At 37.0% G+C, this 20656-nt stretch overlaps 2 protein-coding genes across 5 annotated transcripts; one reads left to right on the top strand and one right to left on the bottom strand.

Moving 5' to 3' along the window:
* Positions 1–10: 10 nt before the first annotated feature.
* c05h9orf78 (chromosome 05 C9orf78 homolog) lies at positions 11–2419 on the bottom strand. Its single transcript, XM_058774570.1, has 9 exons — positions 2206–2419; positions 1970–2029; positions 1763–1814; positions 1574–1644; positions 1400–1477; positions 1062–1259; positions 807–943; positions 554–652; positions 11–457 (listed from the first exon to the last, which is right to left on the bottom strand). The coding sequence occupies exons 1-9, from the start codon at positions 2283–2285 to the stop codon at positions 363–365; spliced, it is 870 nt and encodes a 289-aa protein (XP_058630553.1). The 5' UTR covers positions 2286–2419; the 3' UTR covers positions 11–362.
* A 151-nt stretch (positions 2420–2570) lies between these two features.
* Positions 2571–20656, top strand: usp20 (ubiquitin specific peptidase 20). Of its 4 annotated transcripts, XM_058774563.1 has the most exons (26): positions 2571–2811; positions 3206–3398; positions 3491–3589; positions 3675–3728; positions 3836–3898; positions 4017–4151; positions 4361–4463; positions 5219–5288; positions 5444–5557; positions 5693–5771; positions 7137–7569; positions 8828–8974; positions 9072–9184; positions 9484–9656; positions 10049–10143; positions 11259–11292; positions 11450–11495; positions 11593–11773; positions 11945–12071; positions 13587–13756; positions 15129–15210; positions 15494–15602; positions 16621–16723; positions 17591–17659; positions 17784–17942; positions 19176–20656. In XM_058774563.1, exons 2-25 carry the CDS (start codon positions 3351–3353, stop codon positions 17936–17938), a joined length of 2802 nt encoding a protein of 933 aa, XP_058630546.1. In that variant the 5' UTR covers positions 2571–2811; positions 3206–3350; the 3' UTR covers positions 17939–17942; positions 19176–20656. The 4 variants fall into 4 exon arrangements, 3 of the variants coding, with proteins under 3 accessions (XP_058630546.1, XP_058630548.1, XP_058630547.1); XM_058774565.1 differs by lacking the exon at positions 3206–3398; XM_058774564.1 differs by lacking the exon at positions 2571–2811 and having other exon boundaries at positions 2832–3398; positions 10073–10143.

Raw genomic sequence — 20656 nt, 5'->3', positions numbered from 1 at the left:
GCAACTCTAATAGAGGTTATAATATTACTTTATTTCATTAGCAAAGTTTGTAAAATAAAAATAGCCTTTAATAAAACAAAGGAGTTTCATTAATATAAAGTGAAATCAATTCTGTTGAACAGACTGAAACACACATTACAATGCATTAACATGATGCACAGTACACTGATGAAAACAAAATGTTCTTCTATTTTATAAAGTTTGCAAAGATAACCAATGTTTTGAGGGGGAGTTTTGTTGTAAAATGTTTATGACTACATGCAAGCTATGAACACATTTTGAAATACAGTAAAAAATATTTACATCTCATTTTACAGGAAAAAAAGTGTTCAACTAGGTGACTGTGTAGCGAAGGAGGAGGATTAGTATCGTCGGTTCATCTTCTTGAATTTCTCATAGTGGTAGTCATCCGTGGCCTTCTCATTATTCGGCCTCTTGCGGTAATTGGGTGGTGAAGCTGGAGAATGAGAAGAGGTGTAAACATTCACATAAATCCGACAAATGCAGTTCTATGTGTTATTTTTAGCAAAATAAGATATTATTATCATCTTACTCTCAGGCAATGGCTTCTCAGTGTCGCCTACTCGTAGTGGCCTGGCTTTGGGTTCTTCTCTGTGTCGTCTCTGGGGAGCGTTTACATCCTCATGATAGACTTGAAGAAAAACATTTTTTAGAAAATGACTTAATCTTTGTCCTTCAGGGAAGAAAATATCTAATTATGGAGACAAACTTTTTGATTCATGAGCACTAAGCACATGACCTTAAAATACAAAGTGCTGGTAGTGCAGATATACTTGTGCACTTACAGCGATTATGCTGGACGTAATTCACAGCAATGTTAGTGGGAACGAAGGAGGTCCCGCTGTCCTTCTTTTTATTCCTCTGCTCAGCAAGCAGCTTTGCTTTGGCTTCTTCTGTACTGATTATGTTCTTTATTTTTGCACTGATAAAGGGGAAAAAAAGGTTTTGAAGCTGACATCCACAGCTAGGTGGAGTATAAAGAAATATCTCAGATGTGAGCAAAGGAAAATGTCTTTGAATTAGTTTTGGTCTTTACTTACTCAATCCCCAGATCCACCTCTGGAATTCCACTCAGCATCTGATTGGACAACATCTCTTCTGTCTTTTTGGCAGAACTGACATTGATGTTTTCTGGAAGCTCGTACAGGAGGTCCTCTGGATTCTTCACCTTCACCTTCTGCTCTTCCGCCTCCACCATGCCTTTCTTTTTCTTTAATTCGGTCTCAATGTACTTCATCCTGAATGAAAAAAGCATTCAAAGAAAGAGAGGATATAAACATTTAAATGCAGGCAAAATTGACCAAAATAAAAAAAAAAACAAGCATCTTGTGGAAAGACGAAGAATACAGATGGTTTGCGCGGACGCATATGCACTTACATGTCTGCATCTTCATCTCGTCTGTTAGTCTCGGCAGAAAAGGAGGTACCAAGATTTAGGTCGTTTTCATCTGCTGTCCTATAGTGGAGAGGAAATGTTAATTATTTCACCTTTAAAATAAAGAAACATCAACTTTAAAATAAACAGCAAACATGGCTCCATAATATTACTTACATGTCTCGATTTCGGTCTTTCACTTTCTTCATGTCAACAACACCTCCAGTCTTCAGTTTAAATGGGTCGTCCTAATGCACAAAACACGAAGTGACAATATTTAACCCCTTAAATCATACATTTACTGTAACACTGCAAGACCTTCATTGTAATACAAAATGTAATTTCCTTTAAAAAAACAAAACATACCTCAAGCTCAGCCTCCAAAGGAAGCTTCTCTCCTACAAGTAACGTAGCAATGCTGGAGTAGCAGAATGTATACATTAAAATTATTAATTATACACATTAATTAAAACTTGGAAATTACACACTGTAAAAATAAGACATGTACAAAACGTTTAAGACTGTTATATTCGGATAAAAATGAATAGCATTCTAAATAGACATGTGACCAACCTTACTCCATGCTGCCTTTTTCGTAAACTTTGAAGCTCCTTGGCTTCATCCAGTTTGGACCTTAGAACATATGTTTGAATTTAACATATTTAAATATATTCTCACATATAAACAGGCGTCTGGATGTGGCCTCTGAATGAATTTGACACTTAACGTTAACTTACATAAACACTTTTCTATACGGACATGTTCGGTTACTCTATTTGGCCTTAACGTGAAAAACATATCTAACGTACCTGACCACGGCTTTTGTCTCATCATCTTCCTCGTCGGATGATTCCTCCTTCCTCCTCCTAAAATTCTTACCCGGGGGCATGATTTGAAAAAGCGTTGAGTTATTTAATGTTTATTTTACACCCACACACGTCTATGGTACGCAATGTCGGCGGTCTGTGTTTATCGACGGACCGCTTTCCTCACATTTCCCGACACTTCCGCTGACATCACAATTAAGTTACGGTTTTAACAGCTGATCTGAAGTCAGCTCGTCTGTTTTCCATACAAGCGATTAACGGTGTAATAAAGCGACTAACGGCTGGTTCAAGATCAGCTACTTATATGACAAATAAGTAAAAAAGTAAAAATAATAACAAAACAATAAAAACATCAACTCCTAAATCAAGCAGCATGTAAACTGTGTAAGTTTAAGTAAATTAAAAATAGTTTTTGATCAGATGAAAGAACTGAAAGCGTTCATTGGCTCTGGTCAAAGCTGTGACGCACACTCATGCTGTATTCAGTATGGATGCTGCTTAGTGCACTTCTACCCACCACTGTTACAAATACCACCGATTGGCCTAAAATGATCATCTATGAGCGTTATTTTTATTACTATCTGACAGGTAAATGTTTGTTCTTATCTTCCCTTCGGCTGAAGCGGAGTGTCACTGTTTATTTAGCTTAGATACTATCATGTCGACTCAGCGCATGAACAGTGTCTTGCAGTCCGAGTGGAAATATGGCCTGTTTATTCTGTAAGATCGTGATGTTAAACAGCTTTTAGGTGGCTGACGATGACACGTAGAGGAACTGCAGACGCAGAAAGATACCGTTTGTTTTGAGATATTATTCTTTAAATTCTGATGAATAGTGAGGCCGATTCATATTATTATTGTTGTTGTTTTTCCCTTTCTTTTCGGATTTCTGTTTAAGCTACTTTACTTATGGAAAAAATAGATTCACGGATTAATACATCTGTACGATGCATTACTGTGCATTTCCTCACTGTAACAATAGACGAGGTGCTACGGGGTGAATGCATCCTTCTCAGTCGTGCTAGGCGCATGAAACAGCAGTTTTGGGCTCTTGGGAGTTTTCAGGCACAGACTCACAGCTACTCGATGCTAGATACCACACTTCGTTTTTCATTACTTTTACAATAATGCATTCAGTGATGGCAAATGTTCTCCTTTACGCTGAAACCGAGACTGTAAGTACATTAGAAGGATATACTTGAAGGTACATGTTCAACAAAAAAAACAAAAAAAATTCTGTCATCATTTACTCACCCTTGTGTTTTAGAGTGAGGTGAAAATCAAGATGACTGACAGCGGGGATCTTTGTCCTCACTTGGACTCTATTGGTGAAGTTACTAAGGAGGAACTGATTCAGAAATCAAAGGTTAGAATTGCTTTTGCTAATATTTAAGTCTTAAATGTGTTATGAGTGGTGCACAGTGAATTTTATCTCATTGTTTTTACTGAAGGGCACATGCCAGTCATGTGGAGTAGATGGACCCAACCTCTGGGCATGTCTACAGGTGAGGAGCCTTTTCCCTAGCAAACATGTTAGACAAGTATAATGCATTTTTGGCCCAGAAAAAATATAATAATAATTATTACTCTCTTTGTCCTGCTTTCCCCACAGTGTGACTGTTCTTATGTAGGCTGCGGAGAATCTCATTCTGATCACAGTACTAAACATGCACAGGTGACATTCTTATTCATTCAGTTATTCAATCCATTCTTGGGCATTCGTTTTGTTCAGTTATTATCCATACCAATTTCTCTTGTTGTTTTGTACGTGTGTGCATCTCTTTTTTTTCCAGGCCAAAAAACACAATCTGACAGTAAACTTGACCACGTTCAGAGTGTGGTGTTATGTCTGTGAGAGGGAGGTGTTTCTGGAACCAAAGCCTGTTACTCCCGTATCATTAGCTCACCGCTGCAAACCACATGAACAGGTAAAGCCATCAGATTATTTGAAACATCTCACAGAAATGTGCACTTTTTAGGATGGTGTAAACATGATTAAGATGGTACTTCCTGGTTGAGGTTGGCTGTGTCTCCTGCATTATTAATAGCAGTCTTAAGATGTCATGTAGACACAATAATTTATAAAGCACATGTATAGTTCAAGAAACACAATTCTCATGTTTTTTCATCCCCAAAGGATCCTCTTCCCCAGACAGCATGTCACCCGTTAAAAGCAGTGCCTATCGCAGTGGCGGATGAGGAAGGCTCAGAATCTGAGGAGGATGAGCTCAAACCCAGAGGTATAATTGTATTAACAGGCTAGCTAGTACACGTTGCATGGTATTTCAAATCCTCTAATAAAGGCTAAATAGCAAGGACACCCACCTAGAAAATATTAAGATTAATAAGATTCGTTAATGATTGAAGTGAAGTAAGTCCCTTATGCTCACCAAACCTGCATTTATTTGACTGAAAAACAGATTTAAGCAAAAACAGTTTACAATTAATGACCATTTTGTTTAATTTACATATTGTAAAATGCAATGTATTTCTGAAATGGCAAAGCTGAATTTTCTGATCTGGTGTTCGAAAACATTTGAACCTCGAGAAACTGATTTGGCTCTCATGAAACATTTCTTAGTATTATCAATGTTGTAACATTTTTGTGGAAACTGTAATACTTGTTCCAGATTTTGTTTGATGAATATAAAGTTCTAAATCACAGCATTTATGCATCCTTGCTGAGTACAAGCATTGATTCCTTACCTAACACTGCAGTGTTAAAAATTAAGTGACCCCAGATGTTCACAACAGTTATCAGTCATTATGGATTTCTCAAATGACTTATATATTTACTAATAGATGACTGTTATGTCCTGCTTATACAACATTTTAAAGGAGCAGATTGAATAATGTCTATAAGAACAAATAACCAGTCAGTTACCTTTTCTGTTCTCTTAATATGAGAAGGCATAATGGAAGTAAGCTGAATTAAATTGGATCTCATTGTCAGTGGTTATGTGTAACGACTAAGATTCTGTTCCACATGCCAAAGGTCTCACAGGGATGAAGAACATTGGGAACTCCTGTTACATGAATGCTGCACTGCAGGCCCTCTCCAATTGGTGAGCTCACAACTTGCGAAGCACAAATAAGCATAATTCAGACAACACAAATTGGAAGCTTGACTGATTTCACTGGTTTATTTTTCGGTTCCGTGTATCCTGCCTCATAAATTGACATTGTTTTCCTGTTTCTTTCTATTTTTCTCTCTTTTCAGTCCTCCTTTGACCCAGTTTTTCCTGGATTGCAGTGGGTTGGTCCGTACGGATAAGAAGCCGGCATTGTGTAAAAGCTATCAGAAGCTTATCTCTGAGCTCTGGCACAAGAAACGGTAACAAGTACTGACTTGGCAAACTGTTAACCTAGATCTGGCCAGTTTTAGCTAACTTAATCTTATTCTATTGAGCTTGGTCCTAATTTTCTGAATCTTATCGTTCTTTGTTGGTTTCTTTTTAACTCTGTCAAGGCCAAGTTATGTTGTGCCCACTAGTCTGTTTCATGGAATCAAACTGGTGAACCCCATGTTTCGTGGCTACGCTCAACAGGTATATAAAGCAGAGTCATTTAAGTGTTATTTATATACTATTATAATAATTATTCATATTTTAAAATGGCTTTTATTTTGACATTTGTTTTAGTATTGTTTAGGTGCTTTTGTCATTTTAATTTTTAATTTGTGTTAATTATTTCAGTTGTATTTTCAATCATTTTAATAGATTTTATTCAGATCATTTGCCAAGGTAACATTTTTAATTTTCATTTAAGTGTACATAAATTGTCTAACATATTTATATTTTATTTCAGCTTTTTCAATTGACCAAAACAATTTTAATATTTTAGTTTAACCCTTTAGGCGCCAGGGATTTTTGGAAAAATATTGGATTTTGACATCAAGATTTCAAAAGCTTGTCACTTGAAAGAGCTTAAAGATAGAGATCTGCTGTAAATTAGAAAAATGTTGGGCATGACCAAAAGTTTATGTGGGGTGTAAATATACTCATCTAATTTGCATATTATGACGTAATCAGGGGCGGCCATCTTGAATTTCATAATATTCAAGAAATAGTAGATATTGAATTGATGTTTGAACTTATTTGCATGGGTTTTTTTTTTTTTTTGTCTTTTTATCCTCATTCCAAATGATCAGAAAAGAGGAAACCAACAATAAAACAGGAGAATGTACTAAATTATTAGTATATTACTATACTATATGCTTGTAAAACACATTTGAATAGTAGCCTACTTTTTGATCAGTTCATCAGTAATATTCAGGAAATAATAGATATTGCCCTGCCACCCCCATCCTCATTGGGCAAAGGTGTCGAAATGATCACTTGTTTGTGCTTCGTGAACACTCTCGCCTTGCACTGTGGCACCATTGTGCTGCAAAGATGTACCGGGAGAAATGCGATTATTAGACGACCGATCATCATTTCCAAAAGGCAAATATTCCCCTTCAGAGTCAGAATCGGCGAATAACATTTGCAACACATCCTCAAGCTACAACTTTTTATTAGCCATTTGGCGATTTTTCTCTCACAAATCTCACAATTTACTCGCATGCTATGAACTGAACTGCTTCCGCATCAATGACTCGATAGCTCACTTGCTTCTGCTATTTCCTCGAACACTTTGAATAGGAACATGATGTAATTTTGGTCTAGAATCGAAGTACTATATGTCTGCCATCTAGTGGTAGGGAATACAAATGAGATATTACACCATATTAGGAACTACAGTCTATTTTATTAAGTATGTCGTCTTGTCGCAATTTTGCGACTTTGGCGCTTCGAGGGTTACGTTAACAGTAACGACACGGATATGGACATTATTATGCAGATTGTAATGTTATCATATAAGCCCCATAGTATTTTTGTAAAGTACACACTCCTTGCTTCTGTCTATTTTAGGACACTCAAGAGTTTTTGCGATGTCTGATGGACCAACTTCATGAGGAGCTGAAGGAGCCTTTGACCGACTGCAGCGGTGCAATCTCAGATGTCGAGCCTGACCGCAACGTTGAGAGCCGTAATCATGTCGATGGAGACCGAAGCCCCTCTGAGGATGAGTTCCTGTCGTGTGACTCTGGATCAGGAAGCGAGAGAGGAGATGGAGAGAGAGCAGGAGGAGAAGCAGAGCTGCTCATCCAAGATGAACGTGTGGCAGTGAGAGGAAATGGAGTAATCTCAGAGAAAGAGAGACTGAAGGAGAGAAGAGGAGAGGAGAGGACACGGGAAATGGATGAGGATGCAGATGTGGACACGGCTGCACAAGAGGGACAGGCAGAAAGAGAAACAGAGGCAACAACTACAACCACACATGTGCCGGCAACAGGAAATACAGGTATGATGTTCTTATAGTCTTAAAGGGATACTCCACCCCAAAATGGAAATTTTGTTATTAATCACATACCCCCATGTCGTTCCAAACCCGTAAAAGCTTAATTCGTCTTTGGAACACAATTTAAGATATTTTAGATGAAAACCGGGAGGCTTGTGACTGTCCCATTGACTGCATAGTAAATTGCACTGTCAGGGTCCATAAAAGTATGAAAGATGTCATCAAAGCAGTCCATCTGCCATCAGACGTGCAATCAGAATTGTATGATTAGACGAGAACACTTTTTGTGCACAAAAAAAGAACAAAATATCGACTTTATTTAACTTTTTCTGCTCCTCCGTGACACTTCCTGCAAGCGCGTTCATGAGTTCACTAGCAGAGCCCGACGCAAGCACGCCTCGGATGACGCAGCACATACGGCGTTTGTCAATTTTCATTTTGGGGTGGAGTATACCTTTAAGACCCGTTCACACCAAGGACCATAACGATAAAGATATAGTTCTAAAAATCGTTCTCAATATTAAAGAATAGCAGAGTCTACAGCTATAACGAGAAAGGCAAAGAGAAACTATATCATTGGAATCACTTCCAAAACTATTTTTTTTCCAGCTGTTGGAAAGATACAAACATTTACAGCCAATCAGAATCCATCCTGCTGTAACAAGCTCAAGAATTTGAAGCGACAGATGAGCGTGCGCTTAGAATAAACAGATGATATTGTCTGCTGGTGTGGACGCTAATATCTTTATTGTTAACGGGGCTTAACACTACCAAAATTTTGGGGTCTTTAAAACATTTTTTTATGTGTGTGTGTTTGAAAGAATTCCACCAAGACTGCAAAAATACAGAAAAAAACGGTAATATTGTGAAATGTTATTACAATTATTAGAATGTGTTCTGTGTTTTAAATTTATTCTTGTGATGGCAAAGCTGAATTTTCAGCAGCCATTACTCCAGTCTTCAGGGTCTTTCAGAAATTAAAAAAATCCTTCATTTGTGCTGCTTAACATTTTTGTGGAAACCATGGTCCTTTTTTAAGATTCTTTAATGAAAAGAAAGCTAAAAAAATCAGCAATTATTTAAAATGGGAAATCTAGTCTTTTTCTGTCGCTTAATTCAATGCATCTTTCCTGCTTAAGTATTCATCTTACTCACTCCCAACTTTTGAAAGGTAGTGCATATTTAGTAGTTTATGAATGGGAATATAGTACTTTAAAAATATAGAAATCTTCTCACTTCCTGATCCCTCTTTTTATTGCAGAACCTGATAATGAAGCCTCCATGCATTGTTCATCCTCTCGTCCCTGTAGCCCCACTCACAGTGTGCAGGAACTCCACTCCAGACTCTCCAGCGGCCCACCAAGATCCAGCCCCCTCAGAGCTGGACCCACATATACGTTCAAGAAAGGTTTGCTTCTCTCATATAACTAAATGCAGCATAGATGTTAAAAAAAAGTTGTACTTTGCTTTGCACTGAATAACCGTCATGATTGTTTGTCCTATAGCTCAGATGCTCCTAAGCACCAAGAAGAAGAAGCAGTCCCGTTTCCGCAGTGTTATTTCAGATATTTTTGACGGATCCATTCTGAGTCTTGTTCAGTGTTTGACATGTGACAGGGTGAGGAAGGATGCAAGGAGTTTTTCTGTCTCTAGAGGGCACTAGGCATCAAATCACTTTCATTACACTTAAAAATGCATTAAAAACGGCAAGATCATCATGTACCATGTAGTTTCTGAGAAGCTCCACTTTCAATTCATATCACTTTTAGAAGAATACTGCAATGTATAGCTGCACAAACAGTGTTCATATCACATAAACCAAATGTTATGTAACCGTAGAAGGATATATTTTAAGGGAACAGTATGTGTGAGACTGCAGAAAGAGCAATGTTTCAAAGAAAATATCTGCCTTTGTAGGTTTCAACAACCGTGGAGACCTTTCAGGACCTCTCTTTGCCTATTCCGGGTAAAGAGGATTTGGCCAAACTCCATTCCTCCATCCACCAGAGTGCTCCTGTCAAAGCTGGTGTCTGCACAGAAGGCTATGCCACCCAGGGCTGGATCTCCTACATCGTGGAATCTATACGAAGGTATAGTGAGAGAGAGATGTGGCAGAGAATGATCAAAATGCGGAAAAAGCAAAATAGGGCTTTGACAATAAATTCCACTATAGTTAAAAAAATTAGGCTTTGGTAAGATTGCTAAGGTCATGTTTGTCTAATCAAATATACAGTAAAAAACACATTTTCAAGCAACTATTACTCCGGTCAGTGTCACATGACCTTTCAGAAAGCATTCTAATATTCTTAATTGGTCGTTTTTATTTGATGAATAGAATGTGTAAAATAACTTTTTTTCAACAAAAGTCTTTAGTGTCAGTTTTTGAAAATTAGTGTGTTTACTATAAATCCGAATATAAAACAATGTAATTGCCCTGAAAACAGACACTGATCTTTTAATATAAGCATATGTGTTTATGAAGGTTTGTAGTGTCGTGTATTCCCAGTTGGTTTTGGGGCCCAATGGTAACGCTGGAGGACTGCCTGGCGGCCTTCTTTGCTGCTGATGAGCTGAAAGGTAAGCACATCATGTTTCGTAAAGAGGCATAAAACCGCACACTCACATACAGGTGATTCTTTATTTTACCAACGTTTCGGCACAATGCCGAAATACTGGGTACCTTGACAAAGGCGTTGTGCCGAAACTAGGGCTGTCAAAAAAAAAAATCGAATTTAAAATAATTTTTGGGGTGCGCAATTTTTGGCGCATGAGATGCGATAAAGATGTAGGTAGGTATCATTGCATTTTAATGCTTTTTTTTAGCCTATCCAGTTGAACCCACTGGATACGTTGTTCATGTAAAATACTGCGGAAAAGGAGAACATCAATGCGGAGATTGTTGTTTATGTCAAAACTGGAACGAAGCCGTTCACACAGAACGCATATTTATCGCATTTTCTAGAGGGACATCTATCACTGTTGCACTCGCATCTCGCAAAAGAGAGTCTGATATTTAGAAAGCCATTTAAAATTATAGTAAGTTCAACTTTGAAAAAACATGTCTCTCAACTTTACGGCGGGATGGGTCTCTCCCCATTCCACTGCATCTCATGTTTTTAAATGAAAAAAAGTTACGTTACTCTTTGTGATTAAACTTGTATACATGATGCTGTTTTGTTTCTAATTGTTTAAGCAACTTAATTATATAAGGTTAAATATTATTTTAAACATTATTTTTCAAAGATAGTCCTGTTATTTTATGCTTTGAAGAACCGTGGATTAGTAATATTTTGCTCGATGCGCCCTCTTGTGGCCTCAGGAGAGAAGCCAAAAGCTTTTTTCCCCCTAACTGAAATTATACTTTTTAAATTCGAATATAATCATATTTAAGTACAAAATTCAAATTTAGTTTTTCAGCCATTTTGACAGCCCTAGCCGAAACGTTGGTAAAATAAAGAATCACCTGCAAGTGAGTGTGCGGTTTTATGCAACTTTGATGTCTTCTGACCGGCACCTCGTATACACCATAGCGTGTGCTTGCTCATTTCATTAAAGCACATCATGTTTGACATTTCTGAAAATGTCATTTCTGTGCAATATGAGTGAGATAGGGTAAGATGGCAAAAATGAATATTCCCTTTTCCACTGCTTGTCAACCCTTGGTTGATGTTTATTTTCTTTCTGCCGAACAGGAGACAACATGTACAGCTGTGAGCGATGCAAAAAGTAAGATTCCTAAAATGTGTGTGATCAACATGGCAAAATGTAGTGGTTACTATTTAATGGTCTAATTTAAATAGTACTTCGACTTAATCATGTTGTAGCTGTGGTTTGCATGTTTGGTTGACGAAACATGAGCTTATTTATTCTACCTGTTTCCCAGATTGAGAAATGGTGTGAAATATTGTAAAGTTCTGCGTCTGCCAGAAGTAAGTAAGTTTGTAAGCGTGTAAGTTTGCTCATTTACTGCTCTTTTCAAAAACTTGTATTCCTAGTGAGTTTGAATGTGTGTCATCTCCTTTTCAGATATTGTGCATTCACCTGAAGCGTTTCAGGCATGAAGTTATGTACTCATTCAAGATAAATAGCCACGTGTCATTTCCATTGGAGGGTTTGGATCTTAAGCCCTTCTTGGCTAAGGAGAGCCCATCTCAGATTACTACTTATGACCTACTGTCTGTCATCTGTCATCACGGCACTGCTGGGAGTGAGTTACTTCTGTGTAATATTGCGAAATAAATTGTAGCAGAAGCTTTGAGATTTTGAGATATGAACTGGCATTCATTCATCACTGGCGCTTTTCCCAGATGAGAATTAAGACATTATTTTGTTTGTAGTTTTATTTGAGTGAAATAATGTTTTTTTTTGTGTTCGACAGGTGGTCATTACATAGCGTACTGTCAGAATGTGATCAATGGACAGTGGTATGAGTTTGACGATCAGTATGTAACAGAAGTGCACGAGACAGTAGTGCAGAACGCTGAAGCATATGTTCTCTTTTACAGGTACACTTATTTTTTGATCTTGTAATGGTTGTGAATAGCACACTCAGTAATATTTTTCCTCCATTAAAGTTATGGTGAAATGTAAATTCATGCTTTTTCAAATTTTCAAGATGTTATAGCCAGGGGTGCACAAGTTTTTCAGCTTGGTTCTCATATGAGAACCTGGAGATTTGGTTTGGTCCTCACACGGGCTATGGCATGTAGTGTGACCCATAAAATATAACTATACATTTTTTTTATTAATAATAGTGATGATAATATTATTGCACTTTATTTATTTATTTTTATTTTTATTTTTTTATTTTTTTATAAAATAACTAACTAAAAATCATAAACTAAATAATCAAGTGTGATAATACTATTATTTTAAAATAAAAAGGGAGTATTACATACAAATGCAATTATTTTATAGTAAACTTAAAAATAAAATGCTAATATTTTTATTATTATCATTATTTTAATTTTAATTTTCATCATTTTCAAACGTAAAATCAGCGAGCTTTTATTTTTGCGGGTTGCCGGCAAGTAAGTATTATGTATGTATTAAGTATTATGGGCTTCCGGGTTTAGCGCTGCTGATGGAAGAGCATCAGTGAATGAAATGTAACAGTTTTGCTTTGAAAACAGCAGCGGGTAGCCTAGATTATGCTAAAAATCTAAAATGGTAATTGTGCATTAACAGCTGTCAACCATGTCGGTACGCAAATGCGCTGTCAGAACTTATTTACACAGCGCATTTTTAAATTTTGTTCGCGCATGCGGACCACTTATGTGCACTCCTGGTTATAGCTCATTTTCCCCATCAATCTTCCCAATCATTTAGTCTGCTTAAACCTCCAGTCTAACCAACAGATAGAACAAAGTTCTGCCCTACATTTTTTTTTCCCCAATATTCCTTTTCACTCAGATACTGTTAAACTGTTTTACACACAGGAAAATAAATGCAGCATGAACAGTTTTTTAAAATCTAAATTAGATTGTATAATTTAAAAATATTGACTTCAGCTTTGTGAAATGCTGCTACATAAAACATCTGCACAAAATAAAACAGCAGACAGGCTGAATGAGATGCAGATTCACTCTCTGACAGCAGGTGGTGCTTCTGGAACAGCACTGCTCTTATAAACACTACCTTAATATGCATTATACAGAGGCATGATGACAGTCAGTTCCCCTCAGAGAACCCTACTCCCAACTTTATCACAATTCATTTAACATCTCAACCGATTTGAATCGTCACACATTTTAATTGATTGTCAACCAGCTCACGGTGCATCGTTACATACCTAACATTAACATAAGCGGAAGACTGCAGTTATATCAGTAGCCTAAAAATAGCTTTTTTATTCTACATGGAGTGGGTTGCCCCTTCATGGAAGCTGCCATGTTGGCATCATGTGACTTGCCGTGCACCATAATGAATCACCAGCAAAATATAAGAATTCTTTTGGATTTGTTTTATGACATGGAGTGATAGCAAAAATGAATGTAATTTTATGCTCCGTTCGCTTTCAGGAAGAGCAGTGAAGAATCTGTGAGAGAGAGACAGAAGGTTGTTGCTCTGGCTAATTTAAAGGAGCCCAGTCTGCTGCAGTTCTACATCTCCAGAGAATGGCTCAACAAGTTCAACACATTCACTGAGCCCGGACCCATCACCAACCACACTTTCCTCTGTCAGCATGGAGGTACAATCACACACACATACTCTCACGTACATCTAATTTAAGTGGATTTATTTAGGAATTATTCATTTACTTACATCAAGGTTTGTGTTAAACCATAAGCTCAGAAGAGTTTAGGGGGGGCACTGCTGAGCCTTTCTCTGTCATAAACGTTACTGCTATAAGCACAGTGACTTTTTTACACTTGGCTGTGCAAAAAAGTGTTGAAAGTGAATATAAATTGACTTTAGTGAATAGGTAAATGGATTTACTGGCTACAGTATGTGGTAGATAACTAAAAAAGGAAAATTCTGTCATTAATTACTCACCCTCATGTCGTTCCAAACCTGTAAGACCTTCATTCATCTTCAGAACACAAATTAAGATATTTTTGATGAAATCTGAGAGTTTTCTGACACTCCCATAAACAGAAACGCAACTACCATGTTCAAGGCCTAGAAAGGCAGTAAGGACATCGTTAAAATAGTCCATGTGACATCAGTGGTTCAGCCTTAATTATGAAGCTACGAGAAACAGACATGTTTGGAATGACATGAAGGTGAGTAATTAATGACAGAATTTTAAATCTTGAGGTGAACTATCACATTAAATTGCAAGAATTATAGGCTGGCCCCTACGTTTTTTTTTTTTTTGTTTTTTTTTTGTCTTAAGTGATATAAGAATAAATTGAGGATTTACAGTCTTATAGTATAAATGTTTGTGTTTCTTCTCAAATCAACAGATTTGAGCCGTAAAAACCTCACACATCTTTTTACAGCTTTTTTTCCTTCAGTGGAAGATTTACCTTCAGAAGTTTATCTAGGATGGCTGAAGTTTGTTTTTTCCCTCCTCTAGAGCTCTATTTGATGACTCATATGTGAACTATTAAATATATTAAGCCACCAAATTCAGTGTATAAATGTTTTTATGTGAGACAGTTTTTCATATAGAGCAGTGGTTCTCAACCTTTTTGACTCTAAGGCCCCCCTTCTTCTGAGACCAATATTCAAAGGCCATCTTATCTAAAGCTAAAATATGTACTTCTGCCATAATAAAAAACAAATAAACTCAAAAACATGATGCCGTTCTTCATTTTCAGTATTTTAAATTAAGGTTATAACTAAATAAGTCTTCTTAAAAAAATATTGGGCCCTTCTTGGAAGTTTGCCGAGGCCCCCTAGTGGAGTTGCCTGGTTGATAACTACTGACATTGTATAACAAGTTACACAATGAGCTCCACGATTTGGTGCAAGAAAATCATCCACTTTTGGCAGTTACGACCAATAGGTCATTTTCACCCTAGTATATCCCCCCATAATGTGCACACTGGTGGATTTTTAATCTTTTTCACTTACTGTAAGCAGTAAAAACTTAACTCAGGTGTGATTTTATACAGGAATCCCTCCCACTAAGTACCATTATGTGGATGATCTGGTTGTGATCCTTCCCCAAAATGTGTGGGAATATCTCTACAACAGGTGAGTCATGCATAGCAATGCACATTTTGACCTTTAGGAAGTCCTCAGGACATTTACCGTCTTAGTGGAATATGGGAAGACTTTTGATCCGGTGAAGTCAACAAAACCTCAGTCCAACCCTGTACTAACAAAATGCGTATGGAGTTCTGTCGGTTCAAAAGATGTGATGTCATGTGTAAGGAACTCCACCAGCAGTTCAATGTAAACATTGTTGAGTTATGTGTTTGATCTTTTCACTGGCCATACTTTGAACGTTTCATCACGTTTTAAACATTTTTCACAGGTTTGGGGGAGGCCCGGCTGTGAATCACTTGTACGTGTGTGCCATCTGCCAAGTAGAGATCGAGACTTTAGCCAAACGGCGGAAACTGGAGATAGACACCTTTATCAAGGTGAACAAATTACTTCAAGTGACATCCAAGTACAGACAAATTAGTGCCTGCTTGAGTATTGCCACTTAAAAGTATACAATGAGATGCTACTAGTGACGACAAAGGTACCAACGTCCATTTCCTGCTAACATTTGAGTGCTGTTGAACCGATTCTTAAACCGCACTGATTGGCCAATGTGTTCATGTGGTCAAAAGATATGACTGTAATTGGCCACAGTGATCATCGCTTCATGCTCTTCACCGAGCACTCACACAGAAGCACACAGGAACGTTTAAAAGCAGCCGTCTGTCAGCAGATCTGTGTATATGCAGATATATTAGGGATCGGATTATAGATGCAGCTTTCAAACGCTCCTGTGTGTTTTTGTGTGAGCACTTGGTGAAGAGCATAAAGCGATGATCGTAAAGCTTCATATCTGTTGACCGCATGAACACATTGGTCAGTCAGCACTGTTTACGAATCGGCTCAACAGCACTAAAATGTTACCAGGAAATGGACGTTTTTAAAATTTCAGTGCCGACTGGTAACGAAGTCGGTGCTTTTGACGACACTAGATGCTACATATCGCCACAACCCTCACTGTCAATAATAGATGGAGAGGAAGCATATTTTAATACTGTTCTTCTAGGTTATGTCCTCAGAGCTACAGCATTTTTATGTAACATGGTGTGGAAACTCCTCTTGGAAGGAGCATAATGTTCTTGGAAGTGTTTGGTGCTCGTAAAAGCCAGAGAACTGATGAAACACAGACTGCATGCTGGACAGATCAAGAGTGTGATCTGCACTGCAATCTTCTCAGAAGTGCAGCATCTGTGAGATGCATCGCTAGCTTTGAATCAGACATGTTTTAAAGCTTTGTAAATATCTATAGGTCTTGTTTGAAACTCAGCATGTTTCACACCAGAGTAAAATATAACAATTGAATTGCTATATAATACAATTCAGTCAAATGCTTAGATTGGTTCAAGGGAGTTCTCATATCTCTCTCTATTTCTCTTTTTCTCTTGCTGTCTATAGTTAAATAAGGAGTTTCAAGCTGAAGAAGCGCCTACAGTCATCCTGTGTATCAGCATGCAGTGGTTTAGAGAATGGGAGAACTTTGTCAAGGGCAAAGACAACGGTACAGTCTCATACAAACAGAGTAATGCACATCTCAACAAACATGAAACTTTTTCATCTGAGAAAATATGCAGCAAAATAAATAATATAATCTGTGGCGTTTAGTTCACTGGCCTGAGGGAGGTATGTAAGTGTCTGGTTATACTTTGCGACCATTGTGACATTTTCTATTTATATTTTAACATTTTTATAGTGAAATCAACATTGAAAAATCATATTTTTTGTGGAAAATTTGCAGTATTTATTACAAATAATTTCTTCTTGAACATTTTTTTTTATTTGTGTGTCCTTGTAATCTCTAAATTCTGATGGCGTGAGTGTGAGGGCTGTCTAATTAGGTTGTCCAATGGCCTGATGAGTTGCAATCCCTTTCCTCCAGCAATTTGTCACTCACATGAAACGATCGCAATAAGTAGCAAATGACAAGAATTCAATCAATTCCCGGTGGACAAATTTTCTTTATTTGTCTAGTTTGAGATGCCCTTCACTCACATTTGACATCATAATAGAGAAGAACAGTCACATTTTCCAGTACTTGCTGACTTGATAGATATTTTGAAAAAATATTCTATTGACTTTCACTATTTGGCCAAAAGTCCATGTTACATTTAGGTACATTTTTCTTATGTTATAGTACTCTCCAAAAATTGTAAACATTGTGTCTCTGAAACACATTTAAAACATTGCTCTGTCTGTTTGAGTGTTTTGACCAGCTTGACATGGCAACATCGACTCAACCAATGGCGAGACTTCTTGTTAGCTCTGCCAAGACCACCCTCTGTATTTTCAAAGGAATGTTTGCTTATGCGCTGTAAAGGTTGTTATTTTTTTCATCCCTCTTTCTCTGTGTCTCTCTCTGCTGGTTTAGAGCCGCCAGGCCCCATTGACAACAGCAAGATTGCAGTAATGAAAGGCGGACATATCCAGCTTAAACAAGGTATGGACTGTGTGTGCATGCGTCAAATTGACATGTCTTTGACTCATCGTGTGTTTCCAAACTTTGTCTGACACACATATGTGTGTGTTTGCATAGAATTCATTATCTATGGCTTGGTTTGCAGGAGCAGACTATGGGCAGATATCTGAAGAAACGTGGCAGTACTTGTTAAGTATTTATGGCGGTGGGCCAGAGATTGCAGTGCGGCAAACAATCAGCCCCCCAGACACTGACACGCATGGCGAGAGGAAGATAGAGGCAGAGACCAGAGCCCTCTGAAATGGTGAGACACATAGAATAAGCACAAAAGTATTTAAACACTAAGCCACAGTTGTATGTCTGTGTTATGTGTTCTACTTTTTTTTTTTTTAATTCAGCAAATTATCTCTCTCTCTCTCTCTCTCTCTCTCTCTCTATATATATATATATATATATATATATATATATATATATATATATATATATATATATATATATATATATATATATATATAGCTGATAAAAGCTAAGAAAGCTGATAAGAGCTGATAAAATGTAAAAACTGTAACTTGAATGCAATGTAAGTCGCTTTGGATAAAAGCGTCTGCCAAATGCGTAAATGTAAATATATACACTCTACACAAGTGACATTTCTAATTATAGAAGGCTTTTACAATGTTACAAATTATCTCTATTTAAATAATTTGTTTTCTAATTAAATTTAGTTTAAATTTCTATTCATCAAAGAATTGAGAAGAACTGTTTAAACATTGGTGATGATAAATGTTTCTTGAGCACTAAATCAGCATATTATAATTATTTAAATGAACTTCAAACAAAGTAATTTCACAAAACTGTTAAACTCAGTGAATACAAGTATTTAGCCATTTTTTGGTTTTTAAATGTTATAGAATATGTGTGTAGTTAAAACAGTGTATTAAATCTAGTCTTCTGGTTCACCTGCATACATCCTCTAGTAGTCTGAGAAAGTGAAGTTAGTTCTGAGAAAAGCTCTAGCATCATCAATGCCAGACATGTTTCATCAGCGTATGGTACAGACCGGTATGGTGCAGATAGGCTGATTCATCACTAAATAAATACATCACCCTTGTGTGTGTGTGTGCGCGTCATAAGAGTTACAATGATTCTTCAATTATAGGGGAACTTTTAGTACTTGAAATCCTGAAAAATTAAAGCTCTTCAAACTTGGTTTCATCTTCGTTAAAACATTTAATACTATATCTGATAAGGGTTTTCATTCATTTTCAGGTGGATCTTGGTATTATGTGTAATGTAGTTTTTTTTGATGGTGACACGATTATAATGATATTTCACATTTTGAAAAATGTTGATTTAAGCTACGGACTTGTTAAACTACTAACCTGATTTTGGAAGAAAAATATCAAACTTTATTTTTTTCCTGTAAAATCATCCTAAGGGATAGAAAAGCTCCAATAATAAAATAGTCATATTTAATAAGGCATGAAACATTAATTTGTTATTGATGGGTCTTCTTTATTTCTTTGCTCTGCTGTAGGTAATGAAGACCCATGTGTGGATGACCGTTACACTCTTCGCTTACATTTGTCTCACAAGCACTTTGTGAGCCTTTCTGTGGATCTGCTATTTCTGACAGAGCTCTCCTAGTGTAGGAAAGGGTCTTATTTATTAAGTGAATAAATCTGCTATCAGATACATGCATAAAACATATTTAACATTCATGAACAAGCTTCATTCACGTGCGCTGGTGACGTGCTTGTTTCTGTCGTCAGTGGGACTAAGGGCAGTGACGTAAGCCTTTCTCAGTAGCACAGAGGTAAATACATAATGCATCACGCAGGACACATTCAGATCTTTGTTAGAGCTCTTTGCTGACGTCTGCCTAAGCAAAATAAAACTTGAACTTAGTACCTGCATGTTCAAAGAAGCTTTCCCTGTCACCCAACTCCTCTATATCTCAATAATTCTCACTAAAAATGTGATGAAATCAAGCATGTTGGCACTTTTGAGGTTTTTTTTACGAAGAAACACGTGAATCATAATAGTGGTGAAGGCTTAAACTGTTTCACTATTTCACTTCAAAGTGAGTTCTGTTTGTGTTTCAGCTCACTTCCTACCTCCGCCATCCATGAAAACAATTTCCATCAATACTAAACAATCAAATGTTCACACTGGCCATTAAATCTTTTTGGGAACTATACTGTAGGAGGGATAAGCTTTGTTATTGCAGATATACGTTGGTGCTTTGGAAGTTACAATTCAGGCATTAAAAATCGAAAGTGGCAACAGGCTGTGATTTTTATAAGTAACTTTGCCTTTTTTTCTTTAATCTAGAACTGTTAATTCAGTGCTACTTAAATCTGACTGTAACTATCAGGATGCGTTTCTTTTTCTGCCATTTAATATTGTGTTTTGTTTTAATGCACTTTAAAATCCTCTGTTTTGGCATGGCTCCAAGCTCTGTCCCAATCAAAGGAAGTGAATCTTTCCCGGATATCCCCATTTCAGTGCCCCAACTATGACACAGGGTTGCGCAAGCTACAATATTTGTTCAGTATTAAATGGTCTCCGAAATTTTCTCCATTTCCTCAGACTGGCAAAAACATAACAATTTACTCAAATGCTTAATGTGTGGTCTGTTAAAAGCTGCATCATTTATATGTTACAATGTTTTAATGATGCAGTGCCATGGCCCCAGATGTAACTAAACTACATTTTTAAGGGAACGTGCAATGAGGCGCATCAGATGTGTTAGAAATGCTAATAGAATGCTGTCTTTTCAAACGTATTCTTTGTACATAGTCAAATGTAACCGTTTTTATTTATGAATGTCTTCGTTTCTCATAAGCAGGTCAGAGTTGTGCAGAATTGCTGAGTTGTGTATAGGACAACATGGTCTGTTACATATTTTGATGCAGGAACCTAAAATTTCAAGTGTAATGTCTTTTTAACTTAAATGATCTAAATGTTAAGGTCTGTCTGATTTGGCAAATAGAAATAAAGCCTGTTCTTTCTTCA

Source organism: Onychostoma macrolepis, chromosome 05, assembly GCF_012432095.1.
Source record: "Onychostoma macrolepis isolate SWU-2019 chromosome 05, ASM1243209v1, whole genome shotgun sequence".
NCBI classification, from domain to species: Eukaryota; Metazoa; Chordata; class Actinopteri; order Cypriniformes; family Cyprinidae; genus Onychostoma; species Onychostoma macrolepis.
This window is presented reverse-complemented; position numbering and strand designations above follow the sequence as displayed.